The sequence below is a fragment of the Phascolarctos cinereus genome, unplaced genomic scaffold (assembly GCF_003287225.1).
Source record: "Phascolarctos cinereus isolate Bilbo 61053 unplaced genomic scaffold, phaCin_HiC Scaffold_4;HRSCAF=312, whole genome shotgun sequence".
Lineage (NCBI taxonomy): Eukaryota > Metazoa > Chordata > Mammalia > Diprotodontia > Phascolarctidae > Phascolarctos > Phascolarctos cinereus.
This window is the reverse complement of record NW_027555847.1, coordinates 726,655,439-726,677,728: the sequence shown is the minus strand read 5'-3', so window position 1 is coordinate 726,677,728 and position 22,290 is coordinate 726,655,439. Positions and strand designations below refer to the sequence as shown.

At 38.8% G+C, this 22,290-nt stretch overlaps 1 protein-coding gene across 1 annotated transcript in view; it reads left to right on the top strand.

Moving 5' to 3' along the window:
* Positions 1-1,146: 1,146 nt before the first annotated feature.
* Positions 1,147-22,290, top strand: part of LOC110202524 (vomeronasal type-2 receptor 26-like) — an 86,885-nt gene continuing 65,741 nt past the window's right edge. The window contains 1 exon segment of the mRNA XM_020978728.2: positions 1,147-1,326. Coding sequence (XP_020834387.1) covers positions 1,226-1,326 — 101 coding nt within the window. The 5' untranslated portion in view covers positions 1,147-1,225.

Sequence of the window (22,290 nt, the reverse complement as noted above, 5' to 3'; positions counted from 1 at the left end):
GGCCTTAGGCAAGATATTTTACTTTGATCTATAAAGTTTTATATATATATATATATATATATATATATATATATATATATATATATATATAACAATAAAGTTAATCCAACATATGCTCTCTCTATATATACATACATACATATATATATATATATATATATGTGTGTGTGTGTGTGTGTGTGTGTGTGTGTGTGTGTGTGACTTTATTGTTAAGGTTCCTTCAGGTTCTAAATCCCATGATCCTAGGATTTTGGAGGAAAATAGGCATTCCCACAGCATATCAGTATGGCAAGATGGGACCAGTAGATGGTGATTCTTTTCAGGCGCCATTTTGACTAGGTACTCTCTGACGCCTGATTTGTGTTCCCTTAGGCTGTCCAATTCTATGATCCTGACCATGGGGAGTTCCTGGACTTGTGAGTTGATCCAAGCACAAGATGGAATCTGGCTCAGAAGTCAGTGGACATCACAGCTGTGAGTCCTGTTGAGTCGCAGCTCAGGTGCCCCTCTGAAAGTTTGTTATTTTTTTCTGTTCACACAAACTCTACCTGATGCAACTTCTGCCATCTCCAGGATTCTGAGTCCCTTGAGTGACACAAGGACACACAAACTCTTCCATAAGGGTCCCTGTCTACTAGTCTCTGTTGTTAACATGGACAGATGTTCCAAAACATTTTTCCACTTGTGGGTTTTTTTTTTTACCTTTGATTCAGGGACGCAGCTGGAGATGCCTGAGGCAGGAATGGTCCCCAGAACTCCTTCATGTCTCTGTGGACAGCATTGTCAGTGAGTAACTACAAGGTTGCTGAGAGACAGAACACAGTTTAGGGGCCAGGGAAGCCATATAATCATCCACATGGTATTATATCACTGCCCTGTCCTTGATATGGGCACAACTAATGTTCCTTTGTGTTTCCTTAGATGTAGAGGGAGGGCTTGACCTGACCATTGGCCCCAGAATAGGACATTGCAGCTCCAGGAGTTTTCTTAGCAGACGAAGCCTCAAATGTTTGACTTTGCTCTAGTTCTGGCAGCAACTTGGCTCCTGCCAGGCTTTAGGCTTTATGTAACGTTCAGGAATATGTGGCCTCCTGTTCAGAGAAAGATTTCTCTGTTCCTTTCTGTCCTGTTCCTTTCACTGCTGCTGAAACTTCCTGAGAACAGGACAAAGGAGTCACCCTGCTTCCCCCAAATCAGCCCCAGCCTTGTCAGAAATGGGGATCTCATGATTGGGACTTTTCTTCCCATGTATTCAGTTCAGGTGAGCAGTGTCACTAGAGCAGGACGCTTTGGAAACAAACCTGACAAGGATTGTCGGAATTATAAGCAAGTGCCTGCCTGCCTGTGCCTCTGACAGGGATGATGACTGCAGAGATCTTTATGGGAGAGGAGGGCAGGAAGGTGGGCCCTTGCCCCCTAAGCTAGGATCTCTTCTTCCCTCTGTTCTCTGACTTTTGTTGCTCATGGTCAGTTTCCATCCATCTGATTATCTTTCAGAGCTGAAGAGTGAAAGGATTCTCCCTGTCTGTCTCCCTGTCTCTGTCTTTTCCTGTCCCTGTCCCTGTGTCTGTATTTGCACCTGTGTCTTTCTGTCACCGATCTTGGGCAGAGGAGAGACCTGGCGTGTTGTCTTGGCTCCATTCGTGTTGTGAACGACTTCAGTAGCAAGCTCCCACTGTAAGGGTAGCATTGGACAAAAAGGCCATTGTGAACCAACTATCCCCTGTGCCCATTGTAGCCTTTAACAGACTTTCCCTTGAGAACAGTAGTTGTTCATGTTGACAGGGGAGTTGGTTTCTTCATCCCTGATTCTAATCGTAGCAAGAGTGGATGAAGAAAGAAATGGACACAGGGTTTCAAATTCTCAGAAAACAGGCAGTTAATAGAGGCCAAGTCAGTTTGGATGTTAATGATAGAGTGAGGAGGCCTGAAGATTCTCGTGTGTTGGCCTATCACCTCCTGGAATACAGATCAGAATTATCTTAAAGATGAGAGTTACTTTTGAAATATTTCTGGATTGTAAATAGTTAGAAACATGACATTAATATGGGATCTGTTTGACCATCAGTTTGGGGCTGTTTGATTAAATTCTTGATAGTAATTCACCATTTTAAAAAAAATTTTCTCAGTCCCTGATGTGGAAGGGAAGAGGTGAGGAGAGAGGATGAGAGGTCTGAGTGATCACTCCTGATCTTGAGCTGAAGATATTTAGACAGCACCTGCTAGCATATTCTGTGGGTAGAAAATTGAAGTGTTTCTTATCTCTTAAATATGTTCCTGTGCCTTTGTGCACTGATTTCTCTCTTCTAGAGATCCTCATCTCCACCCATGTAATTCCCCATCATTCCAGGGCTATGATTCACTTCATGAAGTCCTCCTCTATTGGGAAGGTGCCTTTCATGGCCCAGCATTCCTGACTCTCTCTGTATGAGTAGTAGACCAGATAATCATCACTGCCTTGTGGCCTATCATGCTTCCCTTGGCTATATCCTAGGCCTTCTGGGCACAGGAGATGTTTGGATAAGTTAGGGGAACATACTCTTGTCAGGTACTGTCGTAACACAGAATCAGGAGCATTCAGTATACCAAGGAGGAAAGACAGCAGTATCCCTTATCTCCCACTTATATCACTGGGGAAAAGCTATGTGGATTAGATGCTAGACACAGTCCTGATGTCAAGGAAAAGAAGGAGGCCAGTGGCACTGAGGCACCAGGTTCCCTGTTCATCCCTAGTTCTCTATTTTCCCTAAGTCGGAAAAGTAGGGAAAGCAGTGAGGATACTGAGTTCTAAGAAGAGAAATCTATAAGGACTGGAATTCCTTGTCAGAGGCACAACAGCATTGGACAGAGCCAAAAGGAAGGAAAAACAAAGAAACTATAGGAAGGAAGATTTTTGTGGAGTCAGGGAGATGTTCACAAAGGTACAGAGTGTGTAGGGAGTACGGACATACTTCATTCTTCTGGTGTCTTGGATAATGTTAGGTGTTTGAGTGGTGTGAAGAAAGGTAGAGTTATATGAGGTTATCAGGGACAAGCAGGTTCAGTCTTTGGGAGCAAGGACTATGGGAGCTCATACTTGGGTTGTGCACACCAAGGTTCTTGATTGGTGCTAAATAAAGCTTGGTGAGGGCAGGGGAGAATTGTGAATGAATTTTTATTTAAACACAGACCCTAGCAGAGAGCATGACTTTTGGCAGTCACTTCTGGTCTTACTCTTACAGGATGACTGAGGATTTTGGTTATTTTTTTTAAACTTCCCAGTATTTCTTCATTTATCTCTTAGGTCAGGGTACTGTATTCCTTACAGTAATGTTATAGTGGGAATTCCTTTTGAGAATGAGTTGAATTAGATGATTTCTTGGCTGCTTTCAAAATCTTAAATTCTATTGTTCTGAAATGGTAGGCATTCAATATATTTTTGTATGTATGTATGAATGAATGAATGAGTGAGTGAGTGAGTGACTGGCAGGCAGAACTCAAAGGAAATGGTCCTCAACATTCCAAACACAAGAGGGGAGCACTAAAGGAACAATGGAGGCTGTTATTAATACCCTCAAAATGAGCTAGAGTTCTTAGGTTTAACCCTCATGGGGCTGGAACATCCTTCTTTAAATGAATTCTCTTTTACAGACTTTGTTAATGGTTTCTGACTCTCTCCCTTTAGGTGGCTATACAAAAATTACCAACAAGCCCTGGACCTAATGCTTGCTGGAGAGGAGATCAACAGGAACCCTAACCTGTTGCCCAAGCTTACCCTGGGATTCCACCTCTACAACACCTACCACAGTGATGAGAGGACCTTGGAGAGCTCCCTGCGGTGGCTGTCAGGGCAGGGCAAGCTCATCTCTAACTACAGTTGCTGGGGGCAGCACAAGTCTGTGGCTGTCATTGGAGGAGCCACATCAGCTCTGTCTGTCCAGATGGGGACCCTCCTGGAGCTCTACATGTATCCACAGGTGAGTGATATTGACCCTGACACCTTCTGAGGCTTCATTAGATCCCTGAGGGCATCATGGTATAATGAAGGAGGCCCAAGTTTAAGAAAGCTGCCTCTGTTGTATGACCCTGGCCAAATCTCCTAACCTCTCAGTCCTCTAAGCAATTCTCAGAGACTATAAATTTCAGAGAAGATGCTAATGTGCATTAATGAACGCTATGTCTTGCCTGGACATTTGTACACCAATGATATCATCGGTACAACTTTGAAAACCTACGCAGGGAGAGAGTGGGCCTGCCCTTGAGCACCATGCTTCCCACCTCCTTTATTGTAGCTTGTGGATGTTCCCCAGTTATTTCAGTAGTGTCCAGCTCCTTGTGGCCTCATTTGGGGTTTTCTTGGCAAAGGCAGTGGAGTGGCTGGCCATTTTCTCTCCAGCTCATTTTTAGATGACAAAACTGAGACAGAGAAGGTTAAGTGCCTTGCCCAGGGTCACACAGCTAGTAACTGTCTGAGTTTGAATTTGAACTTGGGTCTTCCTGTCCAGTGTTCCATCCAATGCAGCACCTCGCTGCCCCCTTTATTTTGTAGGAAGGACTAACTTCTATCACATGAGGAGATCTTAAACATCATGCAGGCCCACTTCCCTGTCATCCAGATAAAGTACCTGAGGATCAGGGGGCATGAAACAGCTTCACCAATGTCTCAAATGTAATTGATGAAAAATCTGGGACTAAAACTCATATGTTTTCAATACTAGTTCATTGCTCTAAACACTTACATTATCTGTGTTTCACCCTCAAGCTACATATTGCCTGTGAATGTCACTATTACTTTTTTCTTTTCCCAAATAAGACTTATTTCAATAAAAGGAATACTGACCATCGGTGTGGAAAGTGCAGGTTCTGGCCAGCAATGATGAGAGTACCTTTTAATTGCTGGAGAGGGGAAAGAAAAGGCACTCACTAAAAAAGAGATCTTACTAATACATATTTCCTCTCTCCCTCATACTATTAAATAGAAACATGACAGTATAAATGCGTGACCTCACAGAGGTGATTATTCTTCTTAAAACATATTTTGGCTTTAATTTCAAAGATCAATCATTGTAGTATATCCTCTAGGCCACAGTGAATAGAAGAAAGAACATGATTCCACCTGAACTCTTACAGCAAAAATAAAGCTTTGCTATGGATAGCGTCAAAAGCTTTCCTGACTGAGAAGAAAAAAGCTACGTAGGTTGTTGATAAGGAGAGACAGGAAACAGCTTTTTTATTTCTACACTGAATGTCTGATGGGTATTAAAGACTGAGAACTGTTGCTGTTAAATTTGAAAAATTTAAAGCAAACTTAATGAAAAATAATGTAGGAAACTTTGAGAAGTACGTAAATATCCTAATGGAATTATTAAAGTGCATTTAGCCATGACCAAGTCCAAAATGGATTACTTTCCCAAAGTTTATGATCATTTTCTGCAACCATAGTTGGCCACTGCCAACTATTACTTATGGCTTTCAAAGTTATTTTCATTTACAATGTTGGTATTGTATACATTTTTCTCCTGATTATATTCATTTCATTTGCTGTCAGTTCATACAAATCTTTCCATGTTTCTCTGAATCCACCTCTTTTATTGTTTGTAATTGAGCATTGATATTCCAATGCACTTATTTTGCCTGCTTTTTATTTTTTAACATGTTGATTTATTGTTTTGACATTCTTTTCTTTTTAAATTTTGAATTCCAAATTCTCTCCCTCTTTTTCATCCCTTTTTCATCCACTGAGAAGGCAAGCAATATATCAGTCACACATATGAAGATATTCAAAACATATTTCCATATTAGCCATGTTTCAAAAAAGGAAGAAAAATGAAGTTAAGAAATTGTGCTTCATTTTTCACTCAGATTTCTCTCTCTCTAGGTGGATAGCACTTTTTCTTCATGAGTCCTTTGGAACTGTTTTGGGTTATTGTGTTGATCGGAGTAGCCAGGTCTTTCATAGTTGATCATCATTACAATGTTGCTGTTATTGTTCTTCTCACTTCAGTTTTCAGCAGTTCATATAAGTCTTTCTATGTTTTTCTGGAACCATCCCCTTCATCATTTCTTACACAACAGTACTCTATCACAATCCTATGCCACAACTTGTTTAGTCATTCTCCAACGGATGGACATCCTCTCAATCTCTAATTCTTTGCCACTACAAAAAGAGCTGCTATAATTTTTTTTCATATAAGTTCTATTTCTACATCCAACTGAGTATGCATGTATACATATATACACACACATGTATATATGCATATGTATGTATACTTATATATTATGTATACATATGTGAATATATGTATATGTATATTCTTCCCTCTTTGAACCAATTCTAATGAGAGTGAGGTATAAGCACTGCCTGCCACTCACTCCTGCCCCCATTTTCCCCTGCACTGAGAAAGCTCTTCCTTCTATGACTGTTTCATGAAAGAAAAATTTCCCCTTTCTGTTTCTCCCTTTCACCTTTTTCCAGTGCATCCTCTTTTCTTGTTCCTTTAATTTTTTTGGAGATCATTCCAACATAGTGGACTCATACCTATGTCCTTTGTTTATGTAAACCCTGCTTTACTGCACAAATAATGATAAAGTTCTTAGTTCTATTTTTTTTAGGAAGTTATTTTCCTCCGTAAATTTTTGTATTTTCCTATGCTATTGATTCTTTCATTTCATGATTTTCTTGCATTAGTCTAATTTCTTTTCCAAATTTTTTCTTCTACTTCTCTAACTTGCTTTTAAAAATCATTTTTAAGCTCTTCTAGGAATTTCTTTTGGGCCTGAGACCAAATTACATTTTTCTTTGAGGATTCACATGTAGCCATTTGGATGCTATTGTCCTCTTCTAAGTTTATTGTCTTGGTATTCCCTATCACTGTAATAACTATCTATAATCAAGCTATTTTTGTTCTTGTTCTTTTTTTCTGCCTTTTTTGGTGACTTGGTATTTTTATGTAAGAGTTGGACTCTGGTCCTGCACTGTCCCAAGCTTTTTGTGCTGGGGGATCTTACTGTTGACTTTCACTGGGTTTCAGTGCTTAGCTGCCTGCTTTCTTTGGAGGGTAGGCTTCCTTTCTGGCTTGTGCTGGGGAGTGGGGCCTCCTTAGTGGCATCCTCTAGGTGTGGGGTTTAACTGCTGACGGGATCCAGGGGGTGGGGCCTTGGTGCTTGGTTGCTATGGTAACAGAGTCTTTCTGGTGACTGACCCTGGAGGGGGGACCTTATTGCTGGCCTACCTCAGGAGTGGGGCCTTGCTGCTGGGTTGCTATGGAAACAAGGTCTCTCTGCTGGGAGGCCCCCAGAACAGTTAAACCCCACAGGGGCTTCACTACTGGTTAGTAATGGGGTCAAGACTTCCTGCCATGAGACTGCCTGCTGCTGCTGCTCTTGGACCTTCCTCCCCTCCCATCCCAGTGAGATGGATCTTTCCTGCTGGGCTTGTAAGCTGCTCCCATGCTCCTAGATCAATTCTGAGGTGTTTTTTCAGTTGTTTGTATGGGAATTTAGGAGGGCTTCAGAGGATTCCTCCCTCACTGTGCCATCTTGGCACTGGAAATGTTTCCAATAATTCTGTATTTTTTTTTTGGCAGGGGGGTAGGCAGTGGGGTTAAGTGACTTGCCCAGGGTCACACAACTAGTAAGTGTTATGTGTCTGAGGCTGGGTTTGAACTCAGGTCATTCTGAATGCAGGGCCAGTGCTCTATCCACTGCGCCATGTAGCTTCCCCTCCAATAATTCTTGAATTATCTCTTGCATAATGATTTTATAAATCAGTTGTTTTTACAATGAGGATTTTACATTTTCTTCAATTTTTTTTCATTCTTTTGATTTTCTTTGTTTGATGCTTGATTCTCATAGAGTCGTTAGCCCCTACTTGCCCAATTATAATTTTTAAGGAATTATTTTCTCAGTTAGCTTTTGCGTCTCCTTTTCCATTTTTCAATTCTACTTTGTGAGTTGTTTTTCTTCAGTGAATTTTTGTACATCTTTTTCCATTTTTGTGCTTCCTTTACCAATCTGTTGACTCTTTTTTCATGATTCTCTTGCATAATTCTCATTTCTTTTCCCAATTTTTCTTCTACTTTTCTTATTTGATTTTAAAAATTCTTTTTAAGCTTTTCCAGGAGGATTTTTTTTTTGGCCTGAGACCAATTCATATTTCTCTTTGTGGCTTTGCAAGTAGGCATTTTGACATTGTTGTCCTCTTCTAAGTGTATGCTTTGTTTTTACCTGTCACCATAGTAGATTTCTATGAACAGGGTTTTGTTTTTCTTTTTACTGTTGTTGTTGTTGTTGTTTTTTTTTCCTGCGAATTTCCAGCCTATTTCACTGATCCTATGGTACAGGAGTTACTATCCTAAGCTTCTTGTATTAGAGGCCAGCAGCCTGGTCACTGGCTTTTTATGCCAGGACCTCTTGGGCTGGCAACTCACTCATTTTAGGGGAAGGGGTAGGGGGAATCTAGGACTAGAGGCTTGCCTGTTGCACTGGGGTTGGAGGCCTCACAGATGGCCCACTGTCCCACTGGCTTTCTGAGGTAGGACCTCAGAGCCTCAATTGCTGATCTGTATTGGGGCTAGGGACCTTCTGCTGACTTGCCTGGACAGTCCACCACCTGTGTTGGACTGTGTTCCCTCATTACCTGAGTGAAACAGACTTTTCCTGTCATCCTTGTAAGTTATCTTGGGGTGGAAATTTATTTGACTCCATCCTTTTGTGTGTTCTGTTGCTCCAGAATTTGTTTTGAGGTTTGATTTAAAGTTGTTTTGAAGGAAATTGGGGAGAGTTCAGGCAATTTCCTGCCTTTTCTCCTCCATCTTTGCCCCAGCTGAATCTCTTTTGTTGAAGAAATAACAGAAGCATAAATTTTTCCATTAATCATTGCTTTAATTACATTTTATAACTATTGGCGTGTTTTCTTATTTCTGTCATCTCTAATTCAATTTTTTGTGGTGTCTAAGATTTGTTCTTTGACCTAGAAAATCCAGAAAATTAAGTTGTGTAGTCACCAATTATTTTTAATGAGAATAAGAGTCATTAAACAGTTATTAAGCACCTGCTATGTGCTACTCACTGAGATGTGTTGAGGATACAAAGAAATGCATAAGATAGTCCCTGCTTTCAAGGAGTTCACAGTCCAGTTGCAGAGACAACAAATAAAAAAGAACCTGAAAGATGGGGGGAAGGCATTAGCCAACTTTGGGGGATGGTGAAACCATGCAGCTGGGTGGGAAAATTATCTGAGGAGGTCTCAATTTCCAAGTTAATTTCAATTTGTGTCATGAATGAGTTTCTGGAGATAATGAAGTCCAGCAAAGTAACAAGGTGGGAAATAATTCCCTCAAAGATGTTTTGTTGGATGCAAATTTCATTACATTGTGGTCAGTAAATGACATGAACAATATTTGTGCTTTTATGCATTTGTTTATGAGGTTTCCCCCCTACCCCAATACATGGTAAATTTTTGAGAAGATGCCATGTCTAACTGAGAAATACTTAAGTTCCTTTTTTTGTTGTTGTTGTCCCCATTCAGTAGTTAGCAGAGATACGTAAGATCTCACTCTTATTTATCCAGTCCTTAGCTTTTTTTTTTTTATTCATCTCTTTGTTTGAATTGCATGTCTGACAGTTGTACATTGAAATTCCCCACCTGGCATTACAATCTCACTGCAATTTGAATATTATTTTTAAAAAATTAAGTTAACAAGCATTAATCAAGAAATTGCCATTTGTCAGGGACTGTGCTTAGTGCCAAGGATACAAAGAATGTTGTAAAAAAAACCCCAACAACAGTCCCTGTTTGCAAGTTCTTCACAGTGTAATGGGTGGGGCATACAAACAATTACGGACAAGAAGAACGTATGGAGAATAAATTGGAAATGGTCTCAGAGGGAAGACACTTGCCTTAACATACACAGGAAAAGTCATCTGGTAGAAGGTGGCATTTTAACTGGGACTTGAAAGAAATTAGGGAAGTTATAAGATGGAGATAACTGGAGGGAACATTCCAGAAATAACGACAGCAACAACAACTAATAATAATGATAATTATAATAATAATAATTATTATTAAGGAGTCCAATAAGTCTTAAATGATCTCTCCTTAACCAGTTTTACAGGTCAGTTGTTTTCAGTATTGGATAACTTAATATTCTCTTTTCCTAATATTTTTTATTGTTTTCTAATGTTTCTTGTTTTCTTGGAGTCATTGATTTTTGTTTCCTCTAGTTTATTTTTCATGGAGACTATTACTTGGATAAGGAACATCATTTTCTGTTCTGAGCTCTTTATTTTTCTTCCAATTTCTATCTTCCAATCTTTTAATTTCTTTTATTAAAAATGCTTCATTTGTTCTTGTCGGTGGGGAAATTTTTTTTAGTAACTTTTTTTTTGTAGTTATTATGGTGTTTCTCTCTTCACTTTGGGGTCTCTGTATATCACCAATAATTTTAGTGCTACCCAGTGTTGTCTTTGCTTTACTTCTCTCCAGCTTTAGTTTCTTACTTGGGCATTATACAAAGCTAGTATCTTCTCCATGCATTTAGAAAGGGTGGTCAGCCCTGCTTGATCTTGACTAACTCCTCTTGGTTCTTGAGCTGACCTTGATTTCCTGGGATAGACATCCTTATTTTTTAGCAGCTTTGCTCTAGTTCTTTTCTCCTTCATACACAGATTATTGTTTATATGCTCATCAAGTTACATGCATTATCTCTCCAATAGAAATTTTAGGATGGGCACTTTAAAACCTCAGAGGTGGAGGTGAGAGGTCAGAGTGTCCCTGCTACGGGGACAGCCAGTGCAAAAGCCCAGAGATTGCAGGTGGAGTGTCATGTATAAGGAAGATGGTCAGTTTGGTTGGACTGTGATGTTCATAAAGGGAAGTGATTTGTAAAATGCTAGAGAGTTGGAATGGATAAAGTTGAGAAGGTATTTAAATGCCAGAGGTCTTAGTATTTCATCTTAGTCAATAGCAGCACACCTGAGTTGACTGAAGAAGAGTAATGGTGTGTTCAGAATTCATTTTAGGCAATAACTTTGGCAGCTGGAGGATAGGACACATCAGAGTGGGAGAAATGTGAAGCAGAGAGATAAATTAGAAGATTATTGTAATAGTTCATGTGTGAAGTAGTGGAGGCCTGAACTAGAGCAGTGTATGTATGAGCTGTGAGAAACAGAGCGCGTTAAGAGCTGTTGTGGAAGTATAAATCGTGACATTTGGCAATTGATTAAAGATACATGGTGACAAAGATTGAGGAGTCAAGAATGACATGAAGATTGAGAACCTGGGTGGCTGAAATGATATTGATGCCTGTGGAAGAAATAGGGAAGTTTGGAAGAGGGACAGATTTGTGGGGAAAGATAGAGAATTCTGTTTTGGACAGCTTAACTTTGGGAATCCAGTTCCAGGTGTTCGGTAGAGAGTTGGGGACATTTTCTAGCAGTCATCCAGACCTGGTTCTGGCCTGATGACATAACCTCCCTGTGTACCCTTTCTAGTCCTGCCTATGCCTTCACTCATTCCTTTTGGCTCACTGGCTGAGATGGAGGAGTTGGAATACTTTTTGCTCCCCATTAACAATTCCAGTTTCTCCCCTAACCTCCATTCCTCAATAACTTCACCACCTTTGAGATTCATGCCATCTAATCAAAATCCTGGTATCTGTTCATGTCAGATATCCAGATCATTCCTCTTTGTTCTTGAATGATTTTAGTGCCTGGCTCACATTTCTTCTATGTTATCTAACTCCTGGGATCATAAAATGGGATTTTGGCATACGTATTCTCAAACGTCCTAACCATTCAATTCCTCAGCCTACTCACTTTTTGTGAGCATCTGCTCCATTTCAGTCACCCACAAAGCAAATTATAGCCTGGATCTTGCCATCATCCACAAATATACCACCTCCGTCTTCAAGAATTCTAAAATCCACTTATTTGACCATCATCTATTATTTCCATCTCTCCCTGTGCCTTTCCTTACCAAACCCTACTCTTCATCCACTATGTGACCTCCATCCCCTTAACCCTTCAGTTCTCTCTGAGACCATAACCAATGTACTAACAATTCTATTCTCTTTTCTGTATTTTAGCTTCTTAGCGAACCAGTTCAACTCTATACTCTCCTATTCTTTTCAGTCTTTAGCATCTTTATCATCTTATTGATCATAGCCTGCCAGATTTCAGCCTCGTGTCACTCCCACCATTGAGCAACTTTGCTCTTGCGTAGGTGCTGCTGAATAAAAGCAGAGAAAATCAAACAATTGTTCTTACTGGATCCATTACACATTTACGTTAAAAATTTCAACTGTGCCTTTACTGTTGCTATGCAACCTTTCTCCACCTTGCTTGTCAACTCACTATCCCACTCTCCACAGCAGGTCTTCCAAACCTTTTTATGCCTTCTTAAGCTTCCTATGGTTCTTCCAAATTTCTGAATTCTCCCTTCATTTTTGTCAACCCAAAATTGATGTTTGCTACTGTTCTGACCTAGATGAGTAAATGCAATGCTGTACATCAAATCTCTGAAAGGTGTCTGTTCCTTTTTTGCTCCACTGTTTGTTAACTATGCGTTGGCTCGGCTTTCCCTCCAAGTTAGTAATAAATTGGTTCTTCTCAGAGAAGCGCTCTAATCTGCTGACATCACATCTTCTGGACTCATCTTGCCTTGGCTCCAATGATTTTGCTGGATGTGAATATTTAGCTTGGAGAGGATAAGTCTACAATCAGTTCAGCACCCTGAGTCGCACATTGCCTTTGTCACTCTTGTGTTTTGTCTATCTCTTCTTTTTCTTTATTTTTAGGCAATTGGGGTTAAGTGACTTGCCCAGGGTCACACAGCTAGTAAGTGTCAAGTGTTTGGTCTGAGGCCAGATTTGAACTCAGGTCCTCCTGACTTCAGGGCCGGTGCTCTATCCACTGTGCCACCTAGCTGCCCCTCTGTCTCTTCTTCTTAAAATGACATAACCTATTAAATGCCAATGTTTGCTGTGAGGATGTATCTATGAGGTTTTTTGCATTTAGGTAAATGGAAGACGCTGTTGATGATAAGAAGGTCATGAGATGTACAAGTGTTCAGTAGCAAATAATCACTGCTGTTGCTGTTTCCAACTCCATTCCTCCCAAGGACTCCCTGCCATGTCTGGTAGTCTATTCCTACTCTAGTATTAAAGTCTCCCAGAATTATAAGCTTGTACTCTTTTGGCACATTGCAGATCCTCATAAAATTTTTCTCTGACTTCCTTAGGATTTTTCATGGGGGGAGCATAGGCACTGATGATGGTGGCATGCCATGAAGGGAAGAGGTGTTAGACTCCCTATAGAGCTGTTGTGTCAGCTCATTATTGTATGTTTGCGAAACCTGGACAGTGTACAGCACCATGTCAGGAAACGGCGTTGCTTCCATTTGAATTGTCTTAGGAAGATTGTGAAGGTCACCTGGCAGGATAAGATACCAGACACATTTTTTTTCCCCTTCCAATTTCATACAATATCTTCTAATTTTCTTGTGACATCTTCCTTTATATTTAGGTCATGTATCTATTTTAACGTTGACTTGGGACATGGTTTAACATACTGGTCTATTGGCTATTCCTGCCAGACTGCTTTGCAGCTTTCCGAACGATTTTTTTTTTAACCAAGTAATGAATTCTTATTCCTCAAAACTTAAATCTTTACATTTGTCAAACACAGTTACTATACACTTTACCATTGTGTGTTGTGTGTTTATTCTGTTCCACTAATCCACCTCTCCATTTCTTAGCCAGTACCAGATAGCTTTAATATTTACTGCTTTATAATATAGTTTAAGGTCTGGTACTGCTGAATTTCCTTTCTTTGCATTTTTTTCCCCTTAGTTTCTTTGAAATTCTTGAAAATGAATTTTATTGTTATTTTTTCTAACTCAGTAAAGTAGTTTTTAGTAATTTAATTGGGATGGCTGTGAATAAATAGATTAGGTAAAATTGCCATTTTTAAAAATTATATTGGCTTTGCCTGCCCATGAACAATGAATATTTCTCCAATTATTTAAATATGACTTTGTTTGTATAAAGAATGTTTATGTTTATGTTCATATAGTTTCTGTGTCTGTTTTGGCAGATATGCTCTCAGGTACTTTATACTGTCTAGTTATTTTAAATGGTCTAAAACAATATTGAATAATTTTGCTGACACATAGTGTAGTTTCCCTATTTTCTCTTCTAATTAAATCTATTTTAATGTCTGAGATCATCTGCCCCTGCTTTTTTTTTTACATAATAAATTCTACTACTACCCTTTATTTTATCTCTGTGTGTATCTCTCATTTTTATTGTGTTTTCTGGTAGCCATAAATTCAGATTTTTAATCCATTCTTTGATTTCCATTTTATTGACAAATTAATCCCATTCACATTCAAAGTTATAATTTCTTGTGTATTTTCCTCCATCCTATTTTTCCTTTCTATCCTTCTCACCCTATTTACCCTATCCCTCTTCACTCATCTAATATGTTTCTACCCTACTTACTATATGCCAGACACTGGACTAAGCAATGGCAATAAAAAGGGGGAAAGACACCTCTGTATTTTGAGTGTTCATGGCCTAAACAAGGAGACAACATATAAATTACTGTATTCATACAAAGTATATAAAAGATAAATTGGAGATAATCAATCAAGAGAAGGCACTTTGGGGAAAGGCTTCTTGTAGAATGTGGGACTGTAGCTGGAACTCGCAGAAAATCTGGGAGGAAGAGATGAAGAAGTCAACTTCTTCACCCCTGTGACAGGGTGGTCATCTCCTGACCCAAGCAAAGCACTTGTTGTATTGACAGATGCCAACTTAGAGGGTTGGGTGTTGTCTTGTACTATAATGCAGATTGTTTTACCATTTAGGTAGTAGGGCCCTTTAAGCCATGGAAAGCAGAAATTACTGCTTAATCTTGCCCCAGACCTCTCTCCTCCTAAATGTAAACAATAGTGAAATGTTCTCTTGCATAGCTCAGCATAGCCCGTACCTCCAATGTAAATGGATAAGAAAGCTAGCGATATAATTGCTTTAGATAATGATGTTTATACCAGAGACCAGGACACCTGGTCTGGTTTGTGTGATCTCTGACCTGTAATGATGGGGTGCTCGGGTGCTTGTGCTTGTACTTGTGCCCCAATTTCTCCCTAGTCTCAGAAACAGTGTCTCTAACAACCACTCCCCAGCCCAAGGACACTGTGCCTAGCAGTTATTCATGCATGGGCCTCAGCAGGACCCTTATCTCTCTCCCTGGTACAGCTACACAGAGCTGGGCTGCTCAGGCCCCAGCCCTCAGATCATGTCTCTGGAAGCCTCCCAATTCCTTAGTAAGTTCCTGTCTTGTGAGAAAGCTTTCCCTTGTTGCAGAGCATTCTCTCATCAAGACAGAGGGAGAGGGGTGTTCTCGGCCAGCCCAAGGACTCTTCCTCCTGCCAGACTCCTAAGATCCATCTCCTTCCCTGTCCAGTATACTCCCTGTACTTTCCCATCCATAGCGCCCAAAGACACCTGCACCTTTGGATTACCTCATCAGTGTTCCTGGCATTTCTTTCCCACGCTCTTTTCCATATAAACTCTAGCTCGACCCCTGATCGGGGCTGCTTGATTTGGGTGTGCATACCCCTTGCAGCCGCGAGCTAATAAATCCACATTTTAAATTATGTCTGGGTCTCACTCACTGATTTCTTGGTACAACAGTACCAAGAGATGGAGATATATACAAAACTCATTGCACTGGGCTGCAGAGGCTTGAGCAATAGTTAGACCCATGATTTGATCAAAAAGCTGGAGTTTTTGCATTTGAGTAGCACTGTCACTGAGATATTCAAAGACATCTTGTGTGGAACCATTTGCAAATGTGGACTGATAACAATGTATGACTTGTTTTCTCTCCCTGTCCAATGAGATGATGTTTGCTAGATAATGGGAAGGGACCCAAGGGATGAGAGATTCAGGCTGGTCACTCCTGAGTAAGAAAGCCAGTCCTGAACAAGGGTTGAGGACCTTTATAACAACTCCAATTTTCAGTGAGGAGTCTGGTTCATTCAATAGGTCTACATCTTTTCTTAGGGTTATGGAGTTTCACCGAGTATTTGGAAGAGACTTTTTCTATTTGCACTGGCTCAAGCTCCAACTGTGCTCTGTTCTACCTGCTGGAACAGTTCTAATGTACCAGTTAACATGATTAGTTTCAATAAATTGATATTTACTGAGATGATATAATACATACAGAAGTTGTACATATTCCCCTCAATATCCAGGGACCCATACATTGGGGAGAATGTGCTCCAACTGAAAACATTTTTTGCATTGTAGCCATGGAACTAACTTCCCATAAAATTCAGTATGGCCCCTGGATCAGTCCATTGTCAAATACCATTGGCATAGGTCTATCTGGTCATTTCTTTGGTCTTGCTGTATGGACTGTGGTGCTTGGTATCTTAGTAGCTCCTCATTCCTACCTTTTGAAGCTCATCATCTCCAATACCCTTCATGTACAACAAGAAAGTACAAATACTAACTTCCAGGAGCCAAGATGGCAGAATAAGCAGTAAATCACTGTAGGTCTCCAATATTCAACTTGAAACAAACATAAAATAGTGCCCCATAACAAATCCTGGAAAATTGGAGCCAGCAGGAAGATGGGTGTGGAAAAGTCTTTTAGCCCAGGAGACTTGGACGATAGGCAAGAAAGGTCCATATCACTCTGGTAAAAGGAGAGTGCATGTAGTCCAGGACAGGAAATGTCCCAGCAAGCCAGCAGAAAGCCCTACCTCAGCAAATCAGTGGTGGTTTCTGAGCTCCAGAGAAGTGGAGGAGGCAAACATCAACACCAAGGCACCCCACATGCCTTAGCATATACAGGGAAACTGGCAGACTCCAGTTCTGACAACCACCATGTGCTTCAGTGTAGTTCTGTGCAGGCAGGTGTCCTTCAGCAGCCAGACCTCCCCCTTGCTGCAGTGTAGACCCAGGGAAATGCAGGAAAAAACGCCACTTGACCTCAGAACACATCAGACACCATCACTAGGATCCCAGCTCAGCACCAGGTAAGCTGCCAGAGCCCTACACCCTCCAGCCACCAGCACCTGAAGGCCCAACACACAAAGCACCTGGCCACCAGCACAGAAACTTGGGACAGTGCCTCCTGTGCTCCAGCAGGAGTACTCAACTATAAAAGCCACAAAATAGGCCAAAAAATCAGCAAGAAACAAAAATGGAAGCTAACTATGGAAAGTTACTGTGGTGACAGTAAAGGCCAAAACATAAACTCAGAAGAGAATAATATTGTCAGTATACCTACATTGAAACCTCAAAGGAGAATATGAATTGGTCTCAAGCCCAAGAAGTCTCTTGGAATAGTGCAAGAGGGATTTTTAAAGTCAAATAAGAAAGGTAGAAGAAAAGTACAGAAGTAGGAGGACAAAGAGGAAAGAAAAGTAAGGGGTAAGTTGGAAGAGGGTAGAAGGGAGGGAAAAAGTAGTAAGGGAAAGGGAAAAGAAAGGGGAGGTTGGCTGATAGAAGGAAGGGTGGACTGAGGGAGGTGGTGGTAAGAAACAAAGTACTAGTGAGGAGGGAAAGGGTGAAAGGGAAAAGAAAAGTATAAACATGGGGAAAATAGGATGGAAAGAAAGACACAGTAATCATAACAGTTGAATGTGAATGGGATGAACACTCATAAAATGGAAGCGGATAGCAGAGTGGATTAAAAACCTGATTCCTACATTTTGTTTACAAGAAACACATTTGAAGCAGAGAGATGCACACAGAGTAAAGGTAAAAGGCTGAAGCAGAATATATAATTCAACAGAAGTAAAAAGAAAAAAAAGCAGGGGTAGTAATCCTGATCTCAGACAAGCAAAAGCAAAAATAGACCTAATCAAAAGAGATAAGGAAGGAAACTAGGTGTTGCTAAAAGGTACCATATAAAATGAAGTAATATCAATACTAAACATATACACAAGAAGTGGTATGGTACTTAAATTCTTAGATGAGAAGTTCAGGGAGTTACAGGAAGAACTAGACAGCAAAACTATACTAGTGGGGTAACATCTACATTCCTCTCTCAAAACTAGATAAATCCAAGCACAAACATAAGCAAGAAAACAGTTAAGGAGGTGAATAGAATTTTAGAAAAGTTAGACATGATAGACCTCTGGAGAAAATTGAATGGGGAAAGAAAGGAATATAATTTTTTTTTCCTCAGCAGTACATAAACCTACAAAAACTTGGCTATATATTAGGGCATAAAAAACTCACAATCCAATGCAGAAATGCAAAAACTTTAAATGCATCCTTTTCAGATCATGATGTAACAAAAATTACATCTAATAAAAGGTCATGAAAAGATAGATTAACAATTAATTGGAAACTAAATAATCCAATCCTAAAGAATGAATGGGTCAAACAACAAATCATAGAAACAATCAATAATTTCATTCAAGAGAATAACAATAATGAGATAACATACCAAAATTTATGGGATGTAGTGAAATCAGTTCTTAGGGGAAATTTTATATCTCCAAATTTTTACATGAATAAAATGGAGAAAGAAGACATCAATGGATTGGGCATGTAACTAATAAAGCTAAAAAGAACAAATTAAAAATCTCCAATTAAATACTAAATTAGAAATTCTGAAAATCAAAAGAGATATACATAGAATTGAAATTAAGAAAACTGTTGAGCTAATTAATAAAATTAGAAGCTGATTTTATGAAAAAATGAAATAGATAAACCTTTGGTTAATTTGATTAAAAAATGAAAACCAAATTACCAGTGACAAAAATGAAAAGAATGAATTCACCATAAATGAAGAGGAAATTTTAAAGAGAATTAGCAGTTATTTTGCCTAACTGTATGCCAACAAATCTGACAATCTAAGTGAAATGGATGAATATTTACAAAAATAAGAATTGTCTAGATTAACAAAAGAGGATATAAAATACTTAAATAACTCCATTTCAGAAAAAAAAGAAATTGAACAAGCCATCAATGAAATCCCTAAGAAAAAATCTCCAGGGTCAGATGGATTTATAAGTGAATCCTACAAAACATTCAAAGAACAAATAATTCCAATACTATATACACTATTTGGAAAAATAGCCTAGGAAGGAGCCCTATAAATTCTTTCTGTGATACAAATATGATGCTGATACCTAAACCAGGATGAACAAAAACAGAGAAAGAAAATTATAGAGCAATTTCCATAATGACTATTGAAGCGAAAATTTTAAATAAAACATTAGCAATGAGATTACAGCAACTTATCATGAGGATAATACACTATGACCACGTAAGATGTATACCAGGAATGCACAGCTGGTTCAATATTAAGTAAACTATCATAATTGACCACATCAATAACAAAATTAACAGAAATCATATGATTATCTCAATAGATGCAGAAAAAGCTTTTGAAAAAAATGCAGCACCCATTCCTATTAAAAACATTAGAGAGCATAGGAATAAATGGAGTTTTCCTTAAAATTATAAATAACATATATCTAAAACCATCAGCAAACACATATAATGGAGATAAGCAAGAAACATTCCCAAGAAGGTCACGGGTAAAACAAGAATTTCTATTATCACCACTGTTATTCAATATTGTACTAGAAATGTTGGCTTTAGCAATAAGAAGAAATGAAAGGCATGAGAATGGGTACAGAAGAAACAAAGCTATTACTCTTTGCAGGTGATATAATGATATACTTAGAGAATGCTAGAAAATCAACTGAAAAACTACTTGAAAAAATTAACAACTTTAACAGAGTTGCAAAGCATAATATTAACCCTCATAAATGGTCAGCAGTTCTTTTTATCATGAACAAACCTCAGTAGCAAGAGTTAGAAAGAGAAATGTCATTTAAAATAATTGTAGACAATATAAAATATTTAGGAGTCTCCTTGCCAAGACAAACCCAGGAACTATGTGAACACAATTACAAAACACTTTTCACATAAATAAAATCAGATCTAAATAATTGGAAAAATATCAGTTGCTCATGGGTAGGCTGAGCTAATATAATAAAAGTAATAATTCTACCTAAGTTAATTTACTTATTCCATGCTATACCGATCAAACCAACAAAAATTATCTTATAGAGCTAGAAAAAATATTAACAAAATTCATCTGGAAGAACAAAAGGTCAAGAATATCAAGGGAATTAATGAAAAATGATGCAAGGGAAGGTGGCCTAGCCATACCAGATATAAAAGTGCATTATAAAGCATCAGTCATCAAAACAATTTGGTATTAGCAAAGAAATAGAGTGATGGATTAGTGGAATAGGTTAGGTACACAAGACACAGTAGTCAATAGCTATAGTAAGCTACTATTTGATAAACGCAAAGACTCCAACTTCTGGGATAAGAATTCACTGACAAAAACTGCTGGGAAAACTGGAAAACAGTATGACAGAAATTAGGCATTGACTGACATCTTCCCCTGTATACTAAGGTAAAGTCAAAAATAAGTACATGATTTAGACATAAAGGATGATACCATAAGCAAATTAGTAGAGTAAGGAATAGTTTACCTGTCAGATCTATGGAGAAAGGTAGAATTTATGACCAAACAAGAGATAGAGAACATTATGAAATGCAAATGTTGATGACATTAAATTAAAAAGGTTTTACACAAACAAAGCCAATGCAACCAAGATTAGAAGGGAAGCAGAAAGCTGGGAAACATTTTTACAGCCAGAGTCTCTGATAAAGGCTTCATTTCCAAAATACGTAGAGAACTGATTCCAATTTGTAAGAATCAGGTCATTCCCCAATTGGCAAATGGTCAAAGGATATGAACAGGCAGTATCCAGATGAAGAAATTAAAGTTATCTATAGTTCTATGAAAAACACTCTAAACCACTATTGATTAGAGACATGCAAGTTAAAACACCTCTGAGGTACCACATCACACCTATCAGATTGACTAACATTGACAAACAGGAAAATGATAAATATTGGAAAAGGTGCAGAAAAATTGGAACACTAATGCATTATTGGTGGAGTTGGGAACTGATCCAACCATTCTGGAAAGCAATTTGGTATGACCCCAATGGGCTATAAACTGTGCATACCTTTTGATCAAATAATACCACTCCTAGATCTGTATCCCAAAGAGATCATAAGAAAAGGGGAAACGACCCACAATGTCTGAAAATATTTCTAGCAGCTCTTTTTGTGTTGGCAGAGAATTAGACACTGAGGAGATGCCCATCAACTGGAGAATGGCTGAACAAGTTGTGATACATGAATATAATGGAATACTGGTGTTTCACAAGAAATGATGGGCAGGTGTATTTCAGAAAAATATAGAAAGTATTACATTAACTGATGCTGAGTGAAGTGAGCAGAACCAGGAGACTATTTTACACAGTACCAGAAGCACTGTGCACTGGCCAACTTTGATAGACTTAACTATTCTTGGCAATGCAATGATCTAATTCCAAAAGACTCATACTGGAAACTGCTATCCATATTCAGAGAAAGAACTATGGAGTCTGAATTCGTATCGAAACCTATTTTCTTTTTTCTTACTTGTGGTTTTTCCCTTTTGTTCTTATTCTTCTTTCACCAAAAAAAAAAAAAAAGAAAGAAAACTAATGTGGAAATATGTTTAATATGATTGTACATGTATAACCTATATCAGATTGCATGTCATCTTGGGGAGGGTGGAGGGGGAAAATTTATAACTCAAAATCTTATAAAAGTGAATGTCAAAAACTAAAAATTAATTAATTAATTTAAAAAAACAGCAATAATCAAAACTCTTTAGTACTGGCTAAGAAATAGAGGGGTGGATCAATGGAATAGGTTAGGTACACAAGACACAGTAGTCAATGACTATAGTAATCTACTGTTTGATAAACCCAAAGACCCCAGCTTCTGGGATAAGAACTCACTATTTAACAAAACCTGGAAAACTGGAAAATGGTCTTTCTGTAAGTAGGCATCAACCAACGTCTTACACTGTTTAGCAAGATAAGGTCAAAATGAGTACGTGATTTAGACATAAAGGACAACACCATAGGCAAACTGGGAGAGCAAGGAATGGTTTACCTGTCAGATCTATGGAGAAGGGAAGAATTTATGACTGAATAAGAGATAGATAATATTACGACAAGTAGCTTATAAATGGGCATTTATTCAAGTGGCCTATCTGAGAAACAATCATGAACAAACTTTTGGGAAGACTCTTCCACAAAAATTCTGATCATCAATGAGAAGAATGGGCACACACTGTCTGTACAGTAGGAGAAGGGACCCTATCAAGGGCACAGGTGGCCAAGGCAACTCACTCCTG